Source organism: Pagrus pagrus, assembly GCF_965226575.1.
Source record: "Pagrus pagrus genome assembly, chromosome: 12".
In the NCBI taxonomy this organism is placed as follows: Eukaryota; Metazoa; Chordata; class Actinopteri; order Spariformes; family Sparidae; genus Pagrus; species Pagrus pagrus.
In genome coordinates, this window is record NC_140196.1 from 14,685,943 (window position 1) to 14,712,195 (window position 26,253).

Below are 26,253 nucleotides of genomic sequence, written 5' to 3' on the forward strand. Positions count from 1 at the left end.
ACCAGATTAAGGAGAAGTTAAAACAAGAAGGCCAAAACACAAAATGCAAACCACAAAGTGTCAATGAGAATAGATACAAGTCAAAGGAATAAAAAAATCACATTAACGCAATACAAATAAAAAACAAGAAAATAAAATCTTATGTTTCTGTGAAGGTGTGGCTCATTAAACTTTCCCCTGACGTCTCTCTGACTATGTAAAGTGTTGGTATGCTGTTGCTCCCTCTTCTGTGGTTGGCTGGCACTCAGTATATTAAGACCTGTGTGTGTGTCAGACTCTTTAATTCATCAGCCATGGAGAAAGGTGTGCTGCTGGTCCTGTTGTGTCTGTCTTTCCTGCTCATCACAGCCTTCACTGCTACTGATGCAGCCGCTCTGGTGGAAGATAATCAACAACAACCACCACGACGACTGCGTCCTTATCTGGTAAGAAGACCCACTGCTGGTCTCTGACTGAAGAAGGTGGTTTTCTGTCAATTTAATGCTTTATTTGTTCACTCTGTATTGTAGGGAGGATGGATGGGCTGTTGGAAAAGACCAGGGGGATGCCACATTTTTGGCAGGCGGTAGGGTCGTTGCTTTACTTTGAGTGAAATGTTGATGTCTTCAAAGGTTGATGACAGTTGGTTTATGAGTTTGTTGTTTAAAATAAAGTATCTCTCTCTCTCTGTCTCCAACCCTTTAGCCCGAGCCCAAGCTCATCCCCTCAGTTCAGTTTAAAGCCTAAGGAAACGAAGGGCCCCTTACAGTAACACGATGGGAACAGCCTCCTTCACTGCTGCATCTGAAAAACAAGCTTTTCCACAGCCGCCATGCTACGTAAAGGAGTGGAGATGAATATACTGTATGCTCAAGTGCTTATGTAATGTGCAGTAATTTGATATTTTACTAAATAAAAGATTTCTAATCAGATATTGTGTATGGTTTTCTGCTTGGCACACAAACAGGATCTCTGACAGCTGATGTCTCATCCCTCAGGTTATTTCCTCGGCCTCGAACTGCAAATGTGTTGGATGCCATCAAAGTTTCTGATTCAGGTTAAACAATATGATTCTGTACTTTACCACCACACTGGCTTTAAAGGGGTACTATGTAGATGAAATTTAAGCTCAGAATTTGAATACTTACAACATTAAGATTAAAAAATTAATTGTCTTTACACACTCAGCTGTGTAGCAGGAGGTGTTGCTCTTTGCTCTTTCTCCAGGAGTTTGTCTGTTGCTTCCAGAGTGATTCATTTATTTCTGCTCTATTTCTCATTAAATGTCTGTTCCTGAATAAGTTATCAATGAAGGAAACAGGACAGAAGAATTAAAGATCTCTGCAAACATGTTGTGTCATGTCTGCTGTGGTTTAATGTACTCTATTTATCCTAAGTGCTGCATAACGTGACCACTAGATGGAGTCAGACAGCCTTTATGTTTCACAGCAGCAGTTTAAGAGGTTGGTCAGCAGTGGGTGGATACTGACCTGTGTATTTCACAGCTCTATTAAACTCTTGGTCATGGACAGACTCGTACTGCTGTCCTGTTGTGTCTGATGCATCTGATCATTGACAAGTCAATTGATGATGGAGCTCCTGTGGTGTAGATTCAAACTGTGTGTTTTTGATTGTTCACTGTTTGCACTGTTGGTCTGGGCTCACTGTATAGATTAAAATAAGTGATTTTGTACAACAGGTGGTTTTCTGTTCATAACAATGGTTAATTTCTCCTGATGTCATTATAAGTGAGGGGATACAGTAAGTGTGCACTCCAGACAGTGGTGCCCCTGAGGGGTGGCCGGGGGGGACCACTGGTTTTTAATTTGCCAATTAATGCAAATTCTTGTAACCAAAGTATTCTGGTCAAAAGCTAAGCTGAATTTCTGCTGTACCTACTTTCTGAGTTTGATATTTCCCAAGTTATGCTTGAGATTCAATGTAATTAAGGCAATATACTGTTTCCACTTTTATAAAACAACCCAAACAAAACATATTATTAATTATTTTATTTCATATACCACCGTTAAAAACTGAAAAACAGAGTTTACGAAGTGCTTTGACAGACAGAGCAAAAGTAGGACACTAAGGAAGACATTATAGTGTAAACGCCCAACCGTTGAGCCAAACCAGATTAAGGAGAAGTTCAAACAAGAAGGCCAAAACACAAAATGCAAACCACAAAGTGTCAATGAGAATAAATACAAGTAAAAGGAATACAAGTGATTTTAGAAGAGGTCAAAAATCACATTAAAGAAATACAAATAAAACACAATAACATAAAAGCCTTATATTTCTGTTTAGGTGTGGCTCATTAAACTTTTCCCTGACGTCTTTCCGATGATGTAAAGAGTTGGTATGCTGTTGCTTCCACTTTTGTGGTTGGCTGGCACTCAGTATATTAAGACCTGTGTGTGTGTCAGACTCTTTAATTCATCAGCCATGGAGAAAGGTGTGCTGCTGGTCCTGTTGTGTTTGTCTTTCCTGCTCATCACAGCCTTCACTGCTACTGATGCAGCCGCTCTGGTGGAAGATAATCAAAAACTGCCTCTTGATCTGGTAAGAAGACCCACTGCTGGTCTCTGACTGAAGAAGGTAGTTTTCTGTGGATTTAATGCTTTATTTGTTCACTTTGTTTTGTAGGGACGCCGCCCAGCAGCAACACTGGAGCCCAGATCTTGGCTGGGCTGTTGGAAAAGACCAAGGGGATGCAACATTTTCGGCAGAGTAGATAAGGTTGCTGCTTTAGTTTGAGTGAAATTCAATTCTCAGTGTGCTCATCACTTGATGACAGCTGTATGAGTTTGCTGTTGTTTAAATTAAAGTATCTCTCTCTGTCTTCAATCCTTTAGACCACTGACCAACCGGGGCATAAGGAAATAAAGAGCATCTTGCAGTAACATGATGGGAACAGACGCTTTCACGGCTGCATTCAAACGACAGAAGTTCAAAACAAGCTTTTCCAGGTCCGCCATGCTACATAGAGGAGTGGACATGAATACGCTGTATGCTCAAGTGCTTATGTAATGTGCAATAATTTGATTATTAACTAAATAAGAATTGTTTTGTTATTTTTTCACATTTCCACAGATGGAAAGAAAAAAGGGAACTTAGAAAGATTATCCTCTCAAACTTTCTTTTTTTCTCTCTTCATTTGACCACAATAATGTAGATCAGACTTAGAAAATGGATCGCCAGAAAAATAACATTTGCACCTGCCTCTCAGGGCTTCCATACTTTTCTCTACGCTGACTTGAGTATGTGGTTTCCTCTGTCAATCAGAGCTGTTGCTGGGTGGTGCAGCTCCACCTTTGACCTCTGGGGGACCCAGAACAGAAGGAAGCGTTCAAAAGACACACTTTAGTTGCAGTGCAGTTATTAATAAGGGTGTGGATGTAAAAATAAACACAGGACAAGACACCACAGGTCCTTGCTTTAAGTGCCTCCAAAATACATATGATATTGCATTATTGAGATACAATGTTAATTCTTTTCTTTTTTTTTTTGCATTTCACAGAAATGCAAGCTTACATAAACAGTAAAGTTTGTAATGGCATATGTGTAATACTAATTGTTGTGTTGATCCTCTGCTATTGAAATGCTGTCAACATATCTGATCTTGTGTCAGTGTAAACATGTTCCTGCATGTTTAAAAAGACCAAAAAGTCGTTTCCTCAATAAACACCTCAAGCAGAGGGTTTGGTCGTGATTTGGTTTCTGTCTCATGTCACTTGGCTTCTTTCGCGGACTCTCTGAGTCATCATTCTCAGAAGCTTGTTCACAGCGTGTGGAGCCACAAGACTGGATTTTAAACTGGACTGATTCCAGACTCGCTGGTCAGAGAAACAAAGCAGGGACTGAAGGTAAGACTGATTTCTGTACTGGTTTAACTGCTATTTGACCCAAGTCAGAATGATTTTCATACTGAGCTGTAAATGCTTTATGTAGCTTATCTTTAGCTGGTGCATAAGATACAGGATGGCAGCTCTATCTGGTTTTTTGTAGAATAAAAAATCAATCAATTAATTAAAAAAAAAATTAAAAAAATTGTTTCCAAGTGTTTCCAAGTGTTTCCCCTTTATCTTGTGTGGGGTTGATTATTTTCTCTTTCTGTACTGTCCTGCCATCACAGCTCTGATGAGAGAAGATATTACCATGCTTACACAAAGCAATGCACTTAAGTAGCAGCGGTGCAGCAAAAGGTAAAAAAGAAAAAACATTAAAAAAAAAGAAAATAGGAAATAAAAATACAAATAAGCATAGATCATAGTATTTCATTGGTGATGTCATTTTCTAATAATACACAGAGATCTTTGCAGTTTTGGACTTCATCACTTTTAGGGGCTTAGTTTAGACCTTAAGACCTTAAGAGGTCTAGTTTTTTAAGCTAAATTAAAAAGTTTAAAAGCACCATGTAGTTTTGGAGAAAAAATTTAAATATTACAATCTTAACGAGGTAATAATATAAACTCGGAGATATATATTTTTTCCGTTACTGAATAAACAAGCTGTTCTCAGAGGAAAATAAGGTCCCCAGAACACAACGTTTGAAGCTAGATAGGTGGCAGGGTCCGCCACAGTATGAAACTGTGTTGTCCTTTGAGGTCAGTTTGTTTATTCAGTTTATTCAGTCATAAAAACAAAGAGAGATCGTTTATGCATAAAATAATCAGTTAATGAAGATATTTCTCTTCTTATTTAAAATTCTTCCCCAAAACTACATAGTGCACCTTTAATAAGACGCCGTGAACGATACTATTATGATCTAAAACAGGCTTTGTTGTAATGTCGTTACCCAGCTAACTTTCTCCAGTATAGCTGGGTATGGGGGCATGAAAAAGTAGCTGCTCTACTGTTTCAACATCACTTTTACAGAAGACACATTCACTGCTTTCAAAGCCAAATCTTATCTGTGGTGAAGTCGAAGGTCCTGTCTGTAAGTCCCCGCCCACGTGTGCTGCGCGTCCTGGGCGTCGAATTAAACGAACCCTCCGAGAAACATTGTTAAAAAACAGAAACTTTGGAGCCTCCATGAGTCACTCCGGGACAGACTGGTGAATAAAACATCGTGAGTATCTATCAGAGATCACGCAGCAACATTATTATTATTGTTATTATTGTTGTTATTATCTGTATCTGTCTTTGTTGTAACACTTCAGCTGCAGCCCGGTTCATGCAGGGTTGGTTCAAGGGAGGAAGATGTGAAGCGTTTGTTGCATTTTGACAGGGTGCAGTCTGTGCCGCTGATTTACTTCAACATAACCATATTAACGTTGCTTAATGCTGGTAGTGTCCATAACATTTCCTCTGTGGTGGGATGTGACTATTTACTAAAGCAGCCTTCTGTAAAGTCACTTAACCCTCATACAGCTGTTAAAAAACAAATTTAGTACAACAACAAAAAAATGTCTCAGAAACTGCCATAAAAATACTATAAATTAATATTATTTACAACTTTCACTGGGTTACATTTTTCAACCAACATCAGTCCTGATCATAACTACCAAATATTCATTCATTTTCAGGATGTTAACCCTTTGAATACCAGTTTTTTAACATGATGCAACTGGGTTTTTTAATGAAAAAATAAAGAAAATACACAAAAAATGTTATATTCACTTTTTATGGCAGTATTTGACATTGAGCATTTTTTTTGTGCTAAATGTGGTCTTTATCTACAGTAGAGTATTAGGGCCAGGGGTGAGGAGAAAAAAAAGAGGAGGGAGTTTGTTTTTTTTCATTATGGACTTCTGTGTTAGCTCATAAACACAGTATATATAAGTATTGAGACTTTGAAGAGATTGTTACACTACACACAGAACGTTACGCTCCAAAGATGTAGTAATGGCAGAGACTGTAGGCTCGGGCAGCTCATATAGCTGTCAGTCGCTCCACTAACTGGTTTTGATGGACCAGAAGAGCTGACTGGTGAGGAGTACAAACACAAAACAAAAGCATAATACAGTAATAAACAACCAGAATAGATTCCCAGCACAAGCCAATTTATTTAAAGAAAGGCAAAACATTACTCAAAATGTTTCTAGTTTACATACAAGCTTTGCTTTATCAGTCAGCAATAACAGTTTAAGTTTAAACATAGACGGATGATTAAAGTGTTTTGGCAAATATTAATATTTCTTTCTGTTATTAACAATATTTGTGTTTTTACACTCAAACAAAACGTGATATTCATTCCCCACGTAGCTATCATCACATAAAGTACAAAATACAGCCACAAGATGAAAGCTTGATAATATGGGATGCATGGTTTTATGCTGTACTGACAGTGGGTTGGCTGTCTGCCTCTAATATACACAGTGTGTTATAGACATTTATAAGAGCTGAGGTTGAAATTAAAAGAAAAAAATATATACAATGTGAATCAATACAGCCAAAATGATCCCAAATAATGAAGGTAAAAAAACATAAAATGTATCAACAGTTGCGTGAGGGCTAAAGGTGCAATATGTAAGAATTGGCGTCTTGTTGAATTCACACAGAGGGCAGCAGTAATTCAGTAAATGAACTTAGTTCCAGCAATGGTGGTCAAACAGGGATGTGGTACTCTCAGTCATGTAAAAAGTTTGAGAAGTACTTTACTAATCAGTCACTCAAAAGCCTTCATCTCCAGCATGTTAATTCAGAAAGAGGAGAAATCTCAGATGGGGGATCTCAAGGGAAATTTGATCGCTTATCCAACCTACACTTGTGTAAACTTTGTACAGTATCTTCCTCTGTCCTTTGAACTCCTTTGAAGGGAGGCGGAAACCCACATTATTTATCTTAGTGACGGTAAAACAGGAAGGTTCAATTCAGGTCAGGACACGATATCCAAAAGTCAACAAGTAGAGTGTGTTGACGTCGATGTTATCAGGGTGCAAGAATAACTACAATCACAAAATCATTTACGGACTTCAGTGTTCCTACTTCAGATGTTTCTCCCCAAACTTGAGGTTTGTTTCATTTCCATTTTCCTGTTCTGGGGCCATTTCTAGCTCCAGTCCAGCTGTAAAACAAAGACAGATTTTCTGAAAGCTTTATTGTTATGAGAATATTAAGTCCAGACACCGGCTCATATGGAAAATTCTGAATCAACATTTATCTCATTATTTTGACTTTTTATCTCATAATTATGACTCACCATGGGAATATACATTTTTTTCATCAGGGCTAATTTTTCATTTTATTTTCATTTTTTTTCTTTAACTGGTGGGAATGGACTCCAGCTGCTTGTGGCTTTAGATAAAGAGGTAATTCAAAATGTCGTCCTCACAGCTTCATCTGATGATCATGGACGTCTCAGAGGAGGACTACCACTACCATGAAAACATCAGCGTCAACTTCAGCTACGATGACTACCCGACCCTCTGTGAGAAAGGTGACGTCCGTTCCTTCGCAGGGGTCTTCCTCCCCGTCATGTACACTGTGTGTCTGGTGGTGGGCCTGGCAGGAAACGCCTCCGTCGTGGCCGTCTACGCCTACCACAAACGCCTCAAGACCATGATGGACATCTTCCTGACCCACCTGGCTGTGGCCGACCTGCTGCTGCTCTTCACGCTGCCTTTCTGGGCTGCGGATGCGGCGAGGGGCTGGGAGCTGGGGGAGGTCGTCTGTAAGATCGTGTCGGTCTGCTACACGGTCAACTTCACCTGCTGCATGATGCTGCTGGCCTGCATTAGCCTGGATCGGTACTTAGCGTTAGCCAGGGCGCAGGGTAGAGACCAAAGAGGGTGGCTGCAGAGGATGTTCTGCAGGAGACACTGCTGGAGGATGTGTTTAGTTGTTTGGGCGACAGCTTTCATCCTCGGTCTTCCTGATTTGATTCTCTCAGAGGTGAGATGGGCGTCTAATAGGAACATCTGTCTGGCTATCTACCCTTCGTCGATGGCTAGAGGGGGGAAAGCTGCCCTGGAGATGGCAGAGGTGCTGCTGGGCTTCCTGCTTCCTCTCCTGGTCATGGTGATCTGCTACTGGAACGTAGGCCGAGCACTAAAGGACCTCCCTATTGAGAGCAGAGGCAAGAAGTGTAAAGCTGTCCGAGTTCTCCTGATAGTGGTGGGGGTGTTTGTGGTCACTCAGCTGCCTTATAACGTGCTGAAGGTGTACAGAGCGATGGACTCAGTCTACGCCTTGGTGACCCACTGCGGGACGAGTAAAGTGTTGGATCAGGCGGCTCAGGTGACGGAGAGCTTGGCCCTCACTCACTGCTGCCTCAACCCCATCCTCTACGCCTTCGTGGGGTCCTCCTTCAGGCAGCACATGATGAAAGTGGCCAAGAGGTTTGGAGAGAAGAGAAGGAGGAGGAAGAGGACAGAGAATCCTGCAGAGGAGGAAGGGATAGACATGTCCTTTAACGCCCACAGTGTATCCCAAGAGACAAACACATTCTCAATATGAGACAGTGAAAAATGTGTCTCAGAATCAGTTATTTAGTTTAGACGTGTGGATACAAGAACTTGTGGATGCTTGTTTTGTAGGAAACAGCAGCAGTAGGCGCAATGTGTGGAAATCATTAACTGGTACAAAAATTCCATTCTAACTAAAACATTTCAAACAGGAGGTTGTTATTGTGAGGTCTTGTTTTTGCTGAAGCAGCTACAAGGAAAGAAAGTATCACTGTTCTTTACCACCAGAAGACAGAACAGCTTCTTTCCTCAGACTGTGAGACTCCTCAATTCATCCTCAGCACTCTGCCATGAAAATAACATTTATTCTAAGAATGATCCGACCCCGATTGTTAGTTTATGTTAGTGGACTCCATCTCTTACATTGAGAATGTGCATGAAGTCACATCCTTTGGACTGTCGGGAAAAATCCGACAAAGAAATCCACAGTCCAGCAGCATTAAACAACTTAAACAAATCGTCCAAAGTCTTGTATAGGCAACCGGGAGAGACAGGAGGGTCTCATTTTTCACGTAACATCACAAATGGCCAATAAAATTTAATACATGTAAATTGTGATAAATGTACCTGTTTTTATGTCTCTTCCAATGACACTTCCAAGCAGCAAAGGAAAATATTCACTCTGTCAAGTGAGTGATGAATGAAAGGATTCATTTGGATTTGTTTTGTCAGTTTTTAAACCTTGGTCCACAAAGTTATATTTCATCCTGAGAGAGAAAAGGATGTCTGGACCAGATTTCATGGCAATCTGTCCAATGTTTGTTTAAATATTTCAGTTTGGATCAAAGTGGTGGACTGACAGACCGATGCTGCTGCAGCTGTCGCTAAAAGAGAATTTGGCTTTTATGTTTTGTCAGTTTTGGACCTGACGATATTTTATGTTTTGACAGTTTTTTTTATAGTAGGCATGATAGTGACTTTCAATGCTTTATAAACATTTATTAAACATTTGTAAACTTTATGAGCGTCAGTTGCAACTTTATAATCGCCATTCAAATAATGTTTTTGGATAAACTGCACAGTATTTATTAATCATTCACAAAGTATTATAAACATCAGCTGCAACTTCACTATAAACAATTGCTTCAAAACAATGGTTTATAAAACATCTCATTGTTTGTTAAAGTGTCACTCTCGCCAAAATGCAACATAGGCTTTTTTTGTGAATGTACCCGAGTCAAACCTTCGTGTAAAAACATAATTACGACGAAAAAACCACTTTTGAGATTTACCGTAGTTTCGTTTTCGGTCAAAATCACTTTCAATAACGTGCTAGGGGCAGCTGTATGGTAGCATCCCCGACGTAACATGGATCTTTCTCCTCCATGTTACGCCGCACTCGGGGATCGACGCATCTCGACTGGCAGGATGGCTACTGCTACTGCTAACGTGAGTTGTTCAAAAAACTTTCTTTCTAGTAAACTCTGTAAACTCTAAAACAATGTTCTCAATACTTGTGTTCATGTGTAGAGACCCTGGTGATACTACGAGCAAAGTTTCATGTTGTGTCGAGTCTTCTTAGTATTTTAAAAATAGCGATTTTGATGTTACCATACAGCTGCCCCTAGCACGCAATTGAAAATGATTTTGACCCGGAAATGAAACTACGGTAAATCTTAAGTGACTTTTTCATCGTAATTATGCTTTTACACAAAGGTTTGACTTGGGTACATTCACAAAAAAAGCCTAGGTTGCATTTTGGCGAGAGTTACACTTTAAGGTCAAATAACTAAGGTTTAATGAAGCATTTATTAATGATTGTTGTTATAAAGTGTTACCAGAATCAAAAACTTCCTTTGCAGAACACCTGACAAGCTTAATTTGGTTTTGTTTATCCAGATCAATGAGGTAACAGATCTTCTTCCAGGATTTCACAAGAGACATTCAAAACATTTCCAGCTGTCCACAAAGAACAAAGTACAGCAAAGACTCAAGCCGATACTTGATACTCGTCATGACGCATTATACAGTCAAATAGAAGAAGAAAAACAAGATCCATTAGTGAAACTATGTATGAGCTAGAACTTTGTAACTGCTTGTTTGAAATGATGCTTGTTTAAATTGTAATCAACTGAAGTAAATACTTCTGATCCACTTGATGCTACACATCTGCTATAAAACCGGACGTACTACACATGCCTGCACCACTTGAAGAAGCAGATCTTTAACATTATTCCACTTGATCTGTGTATTTTCTGATCATGCATTTCATTCCTCAGCTCATGACAACTTTTATTTCCTGAAAATTAAAAGACAACACAGATTCAAGCATGTACCGGGGAGCTTTTTTTACACTGGTGGTGTTTCTTGCAAATTCTTGTGCCAGATCTACATCCAGTGTGATTTAATGAAGGAAAGCAGAGCTTTGTTGTTTCCTGAATTCCTCCAAACATCTGAGATGAATTAACTGCATACGTACTTAACAGTTTATCTGTGATCACACAGAGAAGTCAGTGCAACAGACTGGAAAACAACTCAAGTAGCCTTTTTACAAAGTGATAAGGAAGGTTTTCTTTTAACACTTTTCCCAGAACATATTCTGTGTATATTACGTGTAGCTGCACAGAGAGGGAGGGTTGCACATATTCAAACATTTAGTCATACACTTGTGGAAAGTCCAGCATCTGGACACTGTACATATCAAGATAAGTCAGTGTTAGTCCTAATCTTGCCGACATTTGCAGACTTGGCAGACAAGACACTGCCTTATTTAAAAGGAATTATTTGTATACAGTAGCAACTTTCGATAACAGGGCGATTCATATTGATTTACATAAGACAGAAAAGCATTAAGAAGAGATTTAAAGAGTGTATGAAGACAATTTTATCTTTATTTAACTTGATAACACAGCCAATAGATGACTTTCTAAATACACCTGCTAAATGCTTGTATGGGGACCAGTCAACCCGTGATATTGGTACATAAATGTGTGTTTTGGCAGCGTATTTAAGGTAAGATATTTTGTTGTTTTCCATTATCTAGTGGGAGCATGTAGATGTTAAAAAGCAGAAGCCCAAGAATAGAGCCTTGAGGAACTCCACATCATTTTTGTATCCTCAGATGTGTAATTACAGCTTGTTCCCACTGACAGCACGTCAAAACACTATATAAAGAGCCAGAAAAAACAGAGGCAGGGGGTGGTTGGATGGGTCACACACTGGACTTCTCCCCCAGAGAGTTGATTGCTTTTAAGTTGCATAAATAAGGTAACTTATGTGACTGAGCTTATGTAAGTAACATACTCACTATGACTCAAAGCATGATCTTTTCCTCAACCTAACCAGATAGTTTTAGTCCCTAAACCGAGCCAAACTGTTTCACAACTTTAAGTACATTTTATTTTGGGTTACTACTAGAATGGGTTGACATGCTTGAATGCTCAAAAAAACACATCAGTTTTCTCATACTGTCCAGTGTCGCAGCACTGTATTCTCCCTCTGTATGAGACGCTCTGTTTTAGCTCCTGTCTCTTTAAGGCCGCCCTGCTGACTACCCAGTCTGCTCTGATTGGTCAGCTCACACATGCCTGAGCCAGCACCGCATACAACAACAGGCCGTGCTAACTCAATTTTTAACGTGCCACACTAGCTGCGTGGCATAAATAATGCAAATGTGTGACACTGTGACGTAGTGTGATGTCACAAAGTCACAGAATTGAAGACTACTGACGAGACGTTTCAGGAGCAGTGTTTTCTGTGGGAGAGAACAGCTTCTGTTGGTGTGGACTGTGACCGTTAATAAACAGGAGCCTGTATAAAACACTAAACATGAGAAAAAAAAAAAAAAAAAAAATCATAATAGGTGTCCTTTAAGAACAGTCAAAAAGTCATAATGTAAACTGTTTGTCAGCAAGCTTTCTTTAGAAAGTGTAACTGGACATTGCAACCCCGGAAACCTGCATGTGCAAAACTGATTCTCGAGCGCCATAGTTTAAAGTGAGAACGTTAGTTATTATGGTCTACATAAAGTAATCCCCGGCCTTCTAAAATAAGATTCAAACAAGTTAAGCACTGTGCCGAAATGTCCCACCCAGTCAAATCCAGACTAGTCTTGTCTCGTAATCTGACGACTGAAACTTTCCCACCGTCTGTTTGAGTCAAAATCCTGACGGGAAAACAACAAACATAAAATGAATCAAGTCAATATCAAACCTCCCATTTTTAAGAGTGATTTAATAACTGTAGTTTTCAGCGCCTTTGGGAAATAACATGAGAGTAGGTAAGGGTATACTTGTTCAAGATCTGATGCTGTGCAGTAGAAAGCATTCTTTAAAAACCCTGTAGGTAGAATCTGAAGGCTGAAGGAGAAAGATTTCAGTTGTACAATTACTTCCAGGATTTTATAGCTGATAGGTCGAAATGTGTCCACTTAAATAGAACAGACCTTGTATCTGATATGGAGGAACTGAATGAAGCAAATGCATTACATGACTTGGTGGATAAAAGGTCAGGGGGCAATGACACAGGAGGGATTGTCAGCCTGTTGTCTGTATCAGATAAAAACATTGTCTCCAGTTGTAAATAAGACATAAACACAGCACTAAATAGTTTGAATATTTAACATTTCTGATGGTATTCTTCTTTTTAGGCACATGCTTGCTGTGGTTTGACGGGTCATTAATCTCTCAGACAAAATGTAAACACATTTGACTGTTCACTGCCTGCCTGACTTTGAGCACTTCCTCGTCGATTCGAAGAAAACAGTTTGATTTGAATGTCTTTTCTTCCTGCAGCCCAGCTGGTAAAAATCAAGTGGTTTAAGTGATGCTGCAGGTCATGCTCTGGAACGCATATGGTCCCATTGGGAAACCATTTAAGGTTTGCCATCTGTCAATGGAGCAACATATTTTACTAAGCCAAAAAAGAAAAAAAAAACAGTGTCTCAATCTGGGGATTCAACTTTGAGCTCATGTGTTATTAACAAAGCCTTCTGTATTGTTTAAGACAAACATGTCAACTCTTCTCAACAAAGTCTTACAAAATTAACGTACAGTACATGTTGAAGTAATTTGTTTTGTCTGTCTCATTTCATATTTTCAAATTAAACTTGTCGGAAAAGAAAAGATTGTAAATCAAGATTATGTCCATTTATTGAAAAAACATTTAAAAAATGTGCAAATAAACAACAAATTGTAACAAAAAACATGACTTTTAATAAAACAAAACTATAAATATACAGAAGTTCCACTTAAGGCTCTTAACATCTGATATGTCAGATCAAAAATATGGCCAATTCACTTATTAAATGACGATTAAGGCAGTCAAACAGCTTCAGTTTCAAACTTGAACCAAGAATTATTTTTAAATTAAGTAAAAAATATTAATAATTCATATATTTATAACTGTACTTAAGACTTTTTTAAATTTTTAAAAACAAAAACTCAAGAGGCCCATAACGGCAGTGTCTCAATAATTTAGAAAAGAAAACTTTCTGGTATTTTCACACGAGAACAAGGTTACAGAACGCAACCAAAACATTCACTCATTAAATACAATATGCCTTTGTATGAAATATAACTATGGAGTTTGTTATGTTTTTACACAATATGCTTTCAATGTAAAGACAATGACTCGTATACCCTGAACTAGATCATCAACCCTGTATCAAATGATAGAAAAAGGCCAATACTGTGAGTCAGCTGAAGAAAACACTGTCGCAATCTTAACTGATTAAAACAAAGTAAAGCAGTTCTTCCACTTCCACTGGATGTGGAAAAATACAGAGACACGTACATGCAAAATGTCAGTAGGAGATTGAAGGATTTGTCCTGGCTTACTTTCACACCCCATTTCTCTGGAATGTTGTAAATATTTATCCAGTAAATCATCAAAAGCCCAATTTGACACGTACCGTCTCATGGCTACATAAATGTGTTATTGTAAACTAATTCAGGCACTTAGTTTTGTGTTGGCTGAGGCAAAGGGCCAGGATAACAAACAGGTCATCTGGCAGACAGTGGTCAAGTCTAATGTGTGTAAAGGGTTTTCTGATAACAGTACATTTAAGTCCCAGCTGTGCAATCTTTAAGTTGAAAAAAGTCCTCCCCAAGTTTGTATAAGCAAACAGCAGAGGCACTGTTGGCACTCAGTAATTGAGGATCTGCACATCAAACAGGTCACACACTCCCTCGTTGTCGTCCAGGTTGAAGCTGTAGTCAATACCTGCGTGAGGAGAGAAGGAGCATTAACAAGAAAAATACCGTAAAACATAAATACAAACACAGATTATGGATAGGTAGATTAAAGTTGACTTTAATCAGCATTGTGTCAGTGCTCTGCAGAAAGGTCATGCTGCACCAATTATCATTCTGGTATAGGTCAAAGAAACATTTCTTTGTTTTCTTTGTATTACTTTAAATCAATCACAATCGTCTTGGGTGGGGCTAAACACAGGATGCCCTTACAAAATAGTGCTGCAGGGAACTTCACATGTGGGGGAGCAAGTCAAGGCATTAAAATGGCAAAATCCCTGCAAAAGAAAAGGTAACGGGTGCTGGCTTATTTAAATTCACGTCGTTAGCGTTTGCTAGCTCCGAGGTTGTTGTTATTGTTTTCTGTAGTGGTGAGGATTTTCAGAACGGTAACACGGAGAGAGTGGAAGGACGAGGGGACTGGAACCTGAAATAGGTTTATACCCAAAGTTCACATCAGGTGAGTCAGACTATCCTCAGCTTTGCTTTATGATTAGTGATAATTACCAAATGTAAGCATGCTAACACGCTACATTAAGATGTTGAACATGGTCCAACATTATACCTGCTAAACATAAGCATGTTAGTATCTTCTATGAGCATGCCAGCATGGTATTACCATTTAGCTCCAAGCATTGCAGCTAGCCACACACTCAGGGCAGCTACAGTAGTGTGGCTGTAGACTCTTTCATTTCAAGTTCAAATCACCATCATGCCAATATTTGTGGCCACAGTTTTTCATTTATAAATTAAGTTAAACTGGCAACAGACAAATTTTCCTCTTTAGCATTTCCAAGTGGTATTATTGTTGCCGCTGCTGTTGCAAAGACAACTAGATCGTTTCCATTTTCGCCGATAACAACACAGCACAAAATAACAAGTTTATTTAATCATTTAGTCTAGAATAGAAATGGATCGTCAGTTAACTTTCCATTTCCTGGGTGATTGCGTGCCCGGTGACAAACAAAATTGTATACGGATAGTGAGGTTTATAGGGAATCGATGACAGTGGTTTCAAAACGATAGATCCATTACATTGTATAATCAACATGTACTTCATAATGATGCATTGAAGCAGAAAATATGTTTATTACCAGTTAAAGAAAGGTTTTCAGATGCTTACCATCAGTGGACATTAGCTCATCAATCAGGTCAACAGTTCCTACAAGAGAATTTAAAACATGTTCATCTTCAGAAAAGCAAGCTTACATCTTACAGCCTTTACAGAACCATAACTAATATAAATGTGAAGCAATGATTAAATTGCCCCCAAGCTTAGCTGCTGGATGCAACTACAGAATAAACTGTGTTCAGATCCCTGTGCCTTACCCTCTCTGTCGTCCTTCATGTGGTCTCCAGCAGAGTTGAGCTTCAGCAGGCTGCTCATGTCCAGCACAGACTGGAACTCTGGGCCCTCCAGGTCCATCTGCTGCTGCTCCAACACTGCTGCTGACTGACTGTGACAACCTGCAAGAGTGAGGAGGGTAAAACAAGAATACTTAGCCTTAGGTATTCAGTAAGGCCCCATTCAGGAAATTAAACTGGCAACTTTACAGGGTGTAATTATCTCGATGAAAAAGATCTGAAGCAGAGAGACAACCTCAATCAGCTGTGTTGAAATGAAACAGCAAAGTACCTAAAGAAGGGCTCAATCCAAATGTGCACCCTCCAGAACCGCAGACCGACTCTCAGACTTTTGTATTACATGATGTACCATGACAAGAGTGCTGGGCAGCACTATAAAACGGGACTTGAGACCTCAAATGTTTCCATGGAGATGAATTTAAATTCCTGATGCTGTAGCGCAATGCTAAGTGTTTTTCCGGACAGTTCTCAACAGGGCACTGGCAACGAATGAATGATATGTGAAAGGAAAAAAAAGGCTTCTCCTATCTGTTTTTGCAGAATCTAAAAAATTAAAAGTTATTCAACCCATCCATATTCTGTACATCCAATATCACATCTCACTACATCAAACCTATACAATGAAAATGAAAAAAAGTAAATGCCTTAAAAAATAAAAATGGTCTGTATCATCTTATTGGTAATTTTCCGACGAAATCTGATGAAGTCTGCACCCTAAGCAGACTCTCTAAGCTCACAGAAGTCCACTTGAGGCCCCTTGTGGAAATGATGAATTGTGGATTGGAAAGCCCTCAGCACTGACACATTGCCAAGGAAAATTCCACAAGTCTGCTGATGACCAGCAGGGAGTTAAGACATTTTTGACCTGATATGTCAGATGATTTGTTACACAGAACCATCTAGAAAGCCACCACTAGAAATTGTTTGGAAAAGGGCAGGCACTTCTGAAGAATATTGGCAGGTGATAGACTATCACATGCCAACTTCAACCAATCAGATCAACAGTAGGAGAGTGCTTCCACCAGCAGAGCCAGTTAATGAATCAAACTCTCGGTCACACATGTGCAAAATAAAAGAGTCAAGTGAGCAAATACACGTCTGCGCTTTGCGTGGAGTTCAACTTTGCTAAATCTCAGCAGGCGACTTTCACACCCAGTATCTGTGTATAGTGTGACCATGCCCTTACTAAGGCCAGCTGGGAGAGGAGTGAAAACATCTTCTCCATTGAGAAAACCTTGGTGGGCAGTTCTTTGCTTTTTATGAAATATACTCTCCAGTTCTGACATAACTGATGCTACTGTAGCATCATGCTAAGCTCTTGAGAAATGATGTTTTCAAAGCTTCTCTCGTTGGTCGTCATTCTAAATAATACCTAGCTGCCAGTAGTTCCTCATTTGAGGGCTGACTGGTTCAACCACAAGCCCATAGGTTGAACCGTGACAAGATGGATTTGCAAGATCACATGAACATGTGATCTCATGATTCACAGCTGCCTTGCAAGGTAAAGACATATTGGGGAAATGTGCTTGTTTACTTTCTTCCCAAGAGTTAGATGAGAAGATTAATACCTCAGTCCATGAAGCTGGTTAGCCTAGCTTAGCATAAATTGTTAATGCCAGAGCGGTCGCATGCTGCATGATGCACGTGTGTGTGTGAGACGAGGTGAGTGGGGCTGGAGGGCGGATGGTCTGTGTGTGCTGTAAAATGACATCATTGATTGAAAAAACTGGAGGAACTGCATTTTATCTTCCTGTGCGGGTCTCAGTTAACCTGGGTGGCCCGCCCAGGTAGAGCCAATGTTTGGGAAAACAGTCCCACACATAACCCCCTGTAAATCCAAATTATATGTATCTGGCTCTTCCTCAAGGTGAAGAACACTAAACACTATGTTTGGTTTATCATTGTTCCCGACACTGTGTTGTATAAAAGTAAAAATGTCTACTGTCGTGCTATTGTGTTAATTCCTCTTTTTTCTGACTGGAAGGTCTGGCTGAGTTTCACTTTGACAATGTTGAACCATATTACCCAGTTTTATCTATTCTTAAACACTTATTACAACAGTGAATCATCCTTTTCTCTAAAGCCTAGATCCAGATGAGGAAGCTGTTTGCCTTTCAAACATACTAAAAGTTTCCCACTCATGAGACCGAGTCTTTTCCCATGACATGATGCGTGGGTTGGGTTGCTGGTAATACAGGGTGACATGTGAGATACACATACAAGATGTCTCTTCCACATCACATTTACAGTGCTGCAAATCTGCCTTCTCATTTCTCTGTCTATGCAACAAGATAACAGTTCACTTGTTTTGGGCCAATCGAATTCTATCCACAAATGTTTCTTTACAATCAAATCTACTGTTGTAAAAACATGCTGCAATCAAATCATAAGTGCTTTACCTAACGATGTTGTTGCTCTCTGTTGTGAAAGTTTTCTAGTATTCTTGTTTCTGAGCTGCCAAACTAGAGCATTTCATGCAGAAGAAATTAGAGAGAACATTAACGAGTTAAGGTTGATTGAGGAAACAATTTATGAAAGGAGAAGTTGAACCCCCCCAATTCAATTTTCTTAGATGCTTTGCAATCCAATTTCAAGAAGGAAGAATTTTAGGTACTCAAAACATTGGGTTTGACTTTTTAATGTCTTGGCATTTGTCAGTTTATCTGTAGCTTTTGTATCCACACAGTATCTTGTTTTATGATGTGTATAATGCAAATAAAATGGTCACTGAAATTAGCACATCTGCGCTTTTGCAGGCTTTAGCTAAATTCTTAAAACTGACCATTTTCTACAGCATAGCATCTCCGATTTTTTTGTTGTGGTACAGGCAACCATTGTGTGATGGTGAACTTAAATTGCACTATGAAAAGGACGACTTTCTGAGACTAACTTGTGTGAGATAGCTAAGCCATTATGGCTGACACAAGTGGAAGAAGAGACTTTGTCATATTTCCTGTTCTTGTCAGGACAAGTGGAGATCAGCTGAGTCAGCTGGTAGAAGGCAAACTTTTTTATAGCAACAAATCAGCCAGTATTCGCATGATTTATTTCCCAGGGTCATTTTATGTTTGTCATCACGATTTGATTTCCTAACAACCCAGTTCAGCCTTGCAATACTTTCAGTTTTTGGACATGATAGCGTCTTTGAATGCAAGACAAGAGTTTCGAAAACTTGTCTCTGCTTGCAGAGTATTACCACATACAGTATAAGAGATTTCAGTTGCCGGTTTATTAGCTACACCAGTGCTTAAACTAATGCAGTCTAATACAACATCTCAATAATAAATCCTATTGGATTATAGTTCAGTTTTTGTTGAATTGCGTTGGTGTCGATTCAAGGAATCAGTCATTTTGCATTATACTGGTTTATGCTGGAAGGTCTAATATTTAGTCTACCGTCTCATTACAGGCAATGAAGGTGTACTGTATGAGTCCTCTGTATAATTTACATGTTTGTAGGTTATTTAGCCCATGCTATTTGTTTTTTCTCCTGATTTCTGCTACAACACACAATGACAGATCTGCACTCTCAACCAGATGTTCACTTATTTCTTCTGATTCACCCACTGCTCGAGATAAAGTAAGCTTTTTATGGAAATTTCAAGAGGTCACGTACCTCAAGGAACCAACAAGAGTGATGAAGGTGTAGGTTTGTCTCATCTTACTTGTCACAAGAGGATAGGAGGGATAGGTCAGTTTTTATGACATGACACTAAACCAAGTGGTTATTGTCAGCACCAAGTGGGAGTAATGCCATCGCTGACTCATGGGGTGGAGAATTTGTGAAATTAAAAGAAACTGCCACAGTGTGACTACTGTGGGTTGGTCTGGTAAAGCTAGTTTCTCTGTTTAGGCCACTATTTATTCAATTTGTAAGAGATTAGTTTCTTGTGAGGGCTGTTTTTTTCTTTTTTTCCCTTAGCATTACTATTGATTAACTATTTAAATATTTCTTCCAATCACCAAGATTCTATAAGTTTTTTTTAGCTATTGAAGCTGGCCTTAATCATTTAATTCTTTCTGGCACAAAATATTGAAATTACAGAGAGTAAAGCTAAGCTTTTATCTTCTAAATGTTATTCGTTGCAGCCTAAGAGAAGCCATTAAAAGTCAGTAACAATGCATATGGTGGGTCTCAGGTGGTCCCTGTCCTTACCCATATGTAAGTCAACAGGAGTGGAAGATGGCGTCAGCACTTCATCATGTTCTGGTAGCACCATCTGGTGGTCTGAGCAGAGAGAGTCCTGGCTGCAGTAGGAGGAGGTGGTGTTGGAGGTTGAGTACATGGACGTTAACAGAGGAAACCTCTGAAGGCTTGCAGGGGTGCTGGGTGGAGTTGGCACTGGACAGATGTCGTCAGTGGGCGGCACAGAGAAGACCACAGGTATTGTGGAGTCTGAATCCCTGTTGATGAGCATGACCTGGATGGGAGCTGAGTGGCTGCGTAGGTTCACTTGGTACTTCTTCTGACCACTCTGGCCCTGTGGAGCAACAGTGTGGTGACATGTTTATTGTCATTACTCAGCTACATCCAGTATTTTTATATACACAATGGATCTGATTACTACTTGTACGTGAAAGCAGCTGCTTGTAGTTTTCCTGATTTCTACGGAATATTTTAGCATCATTCAGCTCATTTTATGGATTTTACAGCCTGCAGCTTTGAAGTCTTGGTTCACTGTCACTGTTCATTTCCATCTGCAGTAGATATATTTTTCCAATGAAAAAGTTCTAAAAACCATCACTACCTGCTCTGCACCAAACAGCAGACAGACTTTAGACTAGCTGGTTAACATAGTAGAGCATATAGCAGCTAAAGAGTTAGTTAGTTCAATCAGTAGTGGTCCAGAGGACAATAAACAGAGCGTTAATACTGGATCTATATCAATATGATGGCCAAAATATGATCTCAAATTAATACTACGTTACTCCGAATCTGCTGGATGTTTGAATGGCAATGTTTTACTCGCCATATCAACAGAAAAGGTGAAAAGTGTTGTGTTCTCAGCTTTTGTCTGCTGCCCCCAAGTGGCCGTAAGTATCTAATTTAGGAGATCCTAAGCAGGTGTCATATAAAGCTGAACTTGGCAAGTAAGGTAAGTTTGAAAACAATCTCCCCAAACATTATATTGGACTGCTACACAAGGTTATGCGTCAGTTAATGACACTATGTTGATTAGTGTTACAGCAAATACGCAGCAAATGTGCTGATAATCCAGCATGATTGTTTTCTTTTCCAGTTAGACTTCATATGCCACGAGAAACAAATTATCACATTAGCCTTCTTTTATAAAGAGGCTACATGTGGTTTACTATAGAAAACAAGGAATAAAAAAATGGTGAATGTCCTTCTTTCCAGTGACTATTATCATTAACATCGTGCAAACAATATTCCATGTATCCCAAGCAATAAAAAAAAGCTTGTGTGACAAACCATTTCAGGTAGCGCTACCTCCAGCTGAGTCCCAGCAGGAGCCATTACAGCAAGAAGAGTGTCTCCACTGAAGGCATTGCAGACGTCTTCATGAGTCACAAATTTATAAGTGGAGAGGTGGTGTTAGGGAAACAGGAACGGGATTACTTGTGGGAGGAAATGGAGACCATAAACTGGAAACACCAGACTGTGAGCATTGTGCAAGTCAGGATTAGCCTGGCTGTGATTTCACAACTGACAATAGCAATTATATTCATAATCCTCCCTTTGAAGCCTTTTCTCTGTTCAATAAGAACCAAGTAGGGATTTATCCTCTCAAATGAATAGATGGGATACCAAGAGGGGTAGAATTACAAACTGTAGAGAGACACAAAAGAAATCCAGAATACCAAGTGAACTGAGTGAAATTTCACTGTAATGACATCAGAGGCAAAGCCTCGCCCGTTAATATTTTCAACTCTTCATATGTTCAGTCCAACAGTACGTTGCTTTTTGTAGGAATGGAGATGTGTCCACTTTCAACTTGCCCCAGCAGGTAATGCTTTATATTAAAAGGTCCTTGTAATAATTATAATCATTATAATAAGTCCCTATAAAATGCTTATTAATATAATAAGGTTGAGGTTCAATTCCAGCCTGAGCCCCCTGATGCATAGCCTTGAAATCTTTAGAAGAAATGTTGACTGTAAGAGCAAAAAAAGTTGTTTTTTTTATGTTAATAAAGGGATTCATCTCACTATAGTCCCAGTAGCTGCAAAAAAGCATAGTTAACCGTTAATAAAAAATTGTTAATTGCTAATACATGCATTATAAAGTATTGATCTGAATAAAGCAACAAAAAAAGCTTAGTGGAGGTTAAACAATGACATAATAATAGGCAAGTTGGTTAAACTCAATGTTTGTAATGCTAATAATATTAACCATTATAAGAACCCAGCATCTATAAACTGCTAACAAGTTTCTTATAAGTCCTTATAAACGTCTTATTATTTCACAATATACATTTATGATGCTAAAATTAGGGTTAGGGTTAGTCTAATAGTCTAATCAATGGTAATATCAATGGCATCTTATATAGACTTAAAAGGGACTTATTTCATATTAAAAAAAGACTTATTACAGGGACCTTAAAGGCGCTCTATGTAACAGTTTGTAGCAGTTTACATGTATTACTCACTTTTTTATTGGCCATATGTGAGCAAATTATAACGTAACATTGTGTGGATGATTTGTTTAAGTTGCTTAATGCTGCTGGAGTGGTCAGATTTACTGCGACAGTCCAAAGAAAAAAAATACAAAATCAAACTGTCAGATTGCCATAAAAGGATATGCACTGGTGAAGGGGTCGTGGTTGAGGTGTTTGATGTTCTCCTCTAGCCATGCCTTCTGGTTGTCCAGCTCTTTCTCTTGGGCCTCCAGTTCAGAGATTTGGGCCTTCAAAGCCTTTACCTGCTCCACCACCTCCTGAGTTTGGCTGCCTGAGTTCTCTCCCCTGGACACACGAAAGATAACAGATGAGAGGAGAAAGTGCAAGGCGAAGATACAAATCATATATTTGTGATGTTTTGCCAGTGCTGCTCAGTATTTAGAAGGTTAGCCAACATAAAATTAGCTTGGCTGCTTTTTTTTTTTTAATTCATCAGATGCTGAGCCTAGGTGAGAAAGATACTGATTTTCATGTAGAGTAGCAAAGCAAGTTCTTGAAAGATGTTTTACACCCACACCATTTTAAAGTTCAAAAGATAATCAAGTCATTTAAAAATGTAGAAAACACTTCACCGTTCCTCAAATGTGAATATTACATGAAAAGTTTCAAACCTCCACTGGATTATGTTCTTGTTTTTCTTCTCAATCAACCCCACTCCTTCTAGTACGTTGGTGATGTCATATATCCTCCTCTTCTGTTTCACTGCCAAGCTGTCCGCAGCCTGTTAATTCAGACATACATTTCCATAAAGGGTCTTCTCAGTGGCAGCTTAATATGACCCTTTGTTGATAAGATACCTCAGACACTTACACCAGGCATCAACATGAAACTAGACATTTCTGTGGCAAACACATCTTGAGGTGAAAAAAGAGACTCGGGCAAAGCCAACACATTAAGGATTTGGCAAATTAAGCTGAACAAACATCAAATACAACCTCTTGGCAGAAGAGGACAGTTATACAATAGCGAGGAGGAGGAGGAAGGAGGAGGGAAAGGGTCTAAGGAGCCTGCTGTGTAAACATTACCCAGCTTTGGCGCGCAAGAAGAGAGGGAAAACTACCCATCACTGTGATGAATAGGAGGCAGATTTGAGGAGGGCACTTCAGGGAAGTTTGGCAAAGAGACACTGAGGGCAGCTACATGGATGGTACAAGAAGTCTACCACAATCATAATGTTTAAGCATAGGGTTTTAAAAATGACAAGATCAACTATCAATTTCTAGAGCTTAGTATTGGCTAGTAGTAGGAAATAAACTTTTAAAAGGGAAAAATTCACACAACTAACATTTTCATTATTATTAATGTGTCAATCATTTTCTCAATCCATTGTTTAGTCTATAAATCATTAGAAAACTGAAAAATGTTCCCAGTCTCTTAGACTCCAACAAAACTTCTTTAAATGTCTTGATTTGTCCGATCAACAGTCCACAACCCAGAGATATTCAGTTTACTATAATATAAAACAGATTTCAGTAACTCCTAATATTTGGAGAAGCTGGAAGCAGAGAGTTGTGTGTGTTCTTTAAATAAAAACACTTCAAAAGGCAAAATCAATTACTAAAATAGCTGCCGATTAATTTTCTGTCCGTCAACTTATCGATTAATTTTCAAATTATTGCAGCTCTAATTAGCAGGATGACTTAAAAGAAGATGGTGCTGCAATATGATTCCTAATGTGTGCGTCAGGACATCCCTGGGTCTCACAAGATACACCTGCTAGGTCAAAAAACTATCAGGATAGGAAAGCTGAAAACATCTCTGCTTTTGCTCCACAAAATTATGACATTTTCAAGAAATTCCTCTTAATCTTTGCTCTTTTTTCCTGTGTAAATTACTTAATAGTTTTACCTCCTTAGTATGTCCTAGACAGGCTGGTGTGGTATAGTGGTTGCCTCATAATGCCTCCTCTGGGGATCCAGAGTCCTTCAGGGGAGTCTGAATTCAAAGTTAGGTATTGAATTTCACTCTAATTTGTTTTGGTTAATTCTGCTTGGGTGATTTCAAAACAGGAACCATCATATAGGTATGCCAAAAACTCGGTTACAGTAGACTTAAATGAGACTGACTTTAGGTTTGTTTCGTCAGTCTACTTAAAAACTAGTGTTAGGGGAGAGGAGTCCGAGAAATAGCATGAATGGGACCCCTAGCCTCACTTTTTATGTACAGTATCAGCTGATTTATTGCGATTCAAAACTTTTAATCTTTTTGGACTGGTAGCCGGACGCACCCTCTGCAAATGTATTCAACATTTTTACTGCCTCCAAGTTAGTGTTACTGAACACACAAACGACGAGAACTGGGTAGGCTAATGGCGGCTAGCTAGTGCACCTGTTAAACAAATCAATGCACCTGACCGGCTCCATTTGTGACGGACGCCCCTTTGTTCACAGACTGCCGTCTGGAAGGTGGCACCGGTCCATTCCCCCCTGAAAACAACCCACAAACACCAACACTGAGCCTGCCCCCTCGCCGTTTCACTGACCACTTTCAAATCAAGGACGCCATCCTTCGCGTCTTGAAGCAGACTGACAAACTTCATCGTGAGGAGCCCCAAACTTTTCTCGTGGCGGCTCGGTGTCGAGCGAACAGTCTCCGTCGTCTCAAACTCCATCTTCTTTCTCTAAAGGAGAGCCCTGCTTACTTCAACTCAGCCGCCTGTGTTTTACTACAAATAAGAAACATTTCTGTCCGTCCACAGTCTGTTGTTACCTCAGCGGGACGACGGCAGCACCTTCACGGTTTTTAAATCAACGGACGTTACGTTAGGTTACCGTTGCCATGGCAACCCTTGTGCTGCTCGTGCCCTCCCTGTCAGCGACCCCCACCCCTCCGTCAACCCGAGTTTGACCCCGCCCCCCTCTTCTCAACCGGACAGACAGGTATAAATACACCCTGACTGTACGGAAGCCGAAAAGAACAAACTAGATCAACGTAAAACTAGGGATTAAAAAAACATATAGGGTGAAAGGTTGTAATTTGAGACTTTGTCCAATTTGTAAGACAAAAACAGAATTTTGACCTAATAAATCAACATTATGAGATAGTGAGTCTGATTTACAGTCACATACTTAAACTACAAACCAGTGTTGTAAAAAGTACCTTAAAGTCATGCTTGAGTAAAAGTTAAGATTTTATGTTGAAATATTACCCTGGTAAGTGAAAGTCGCCCGTACAAATAGTACTTGAGTTATCATCTAAAAAAGTATCAAAAGTTATTTTCTGGCAAAAATTTTTACTCAAGTACCAAAAGTACAAGTAAATTATACATATATTTGCATGTATGTCCTGTATACTGTGGGTTGACCAATTGTCGATAGAATTTAAAATAATGAGCTTTAAAAATGAGCTACTTTGGCTCTGATGCAACATGCAATCTGCAATTTAACCAGTACCTAACAGTGATTAAATAAATGTAATGGAGTAAAAAAAAAAATTAAGTATATTTGCCCCCAAAATGTAGTGGAGTGGAAGTATAAAGTAGCAGGAAATGGAAATACTTAAGTAAAGTACATCAACCGCAACATTGTATCTAAGTACAGTACTTGAGTACTTGTATTTATGGCAATAAACTAAACTTTATTCTAATCATTTATCACCGAATGGTGCGTTCTCATCTGGAATTTGTATTCACACAATTTTGGTATTTATTGTCAAAAAAGGAAAAGACAAAAA

At 39.2% G+C, this 26,253-nt stretch overlaps 2 protein-coding genes and 1 long non-coding RNA gene across 5 annotated transcripts; 2 read left to right on the forward strand and 1 right to left on the reverse strand.

Annotated features, from left to right (window-relative positions):
- The first annotated feature begins 236 nt into the window (after positions 1-236).
- On the forward strand, positions 237-911 carry LOC311266121. The gene is made up of 3 exons (XR_014623663.1): positions 237-425; positions 510-565; positions 685-911. It is a non-coding gene; the product is annotated as an uncharacterized lncRNA (long non-coding RNA).
- A 2,863-nt stretch (positions 912-3,774) lies between these two features.
- ackr4a (atypical chemokine receptor 4a) lies at positions 3,775-10,652 on the forward strand. 3 transcript variants are annotated; one of them, XM_084368356.1, is made up of 2 exons: positions 3,775-3,842; positions 7,206-10,652. In XM_084368356.1, exon 2 carries the CDS (start codon positions 7,240-7,242, stop codon positions 8,374-8,376), a length of 1,137 nt encoding a protein of 378 aa, XP_084224482.1. In that variant the 5' UTR covers positions 3,775-3,842; positions 7,206-7,239; the 3' UTR covers positions 8,377-10,652. The 3 variants fall into 3 exon arrangements, with proteins under 3 accessions (XP_084224482.1, XP_084224483.1, XP_084224484.1); XM_084368357.1 differs by having other exon boundaries at positions 3,776-3,842; positions 7,255-10,652; XM_084368358.1 differs by lacking the exon at positions 3,775-3,842 and adding an exon at positions 4,999-5,047 and having other exon boundaries at positions 7,255-10,652.
- A 2,804-nt stretch (positions 10,653-13,456) lies between these two features.
- On the reverse strand, positions 13,457-25,364 carry e2f5 (E2F transcription factor 5). The gene is made up of 8 exons (XM_084369440.1): positions 25,064-25,364; positions 23,193-23,302; positions 22,705-22,866; positions 21,375-21,483; positions 20,097-20,421; positions 15,905-16,042; positions 15,699-15,737; positions 13,457-14,546 (listed from the first exon to the last, which is right to left on the reverse strand). The coding sequence occupies exons 1-8, from the start codon at positions 25,190-25,192 to the stop codon at positions 14,470-14,472; spliced, it is 1,089 nt and encodes a 362-aa protein (XP_084225566.1). The 5' UTR covers positions 25,193-25,364; the 3' UTR covers positions 13,457-14,469.
- Positions 25,365-26,253: the final 889 nt, after the last annotated feature.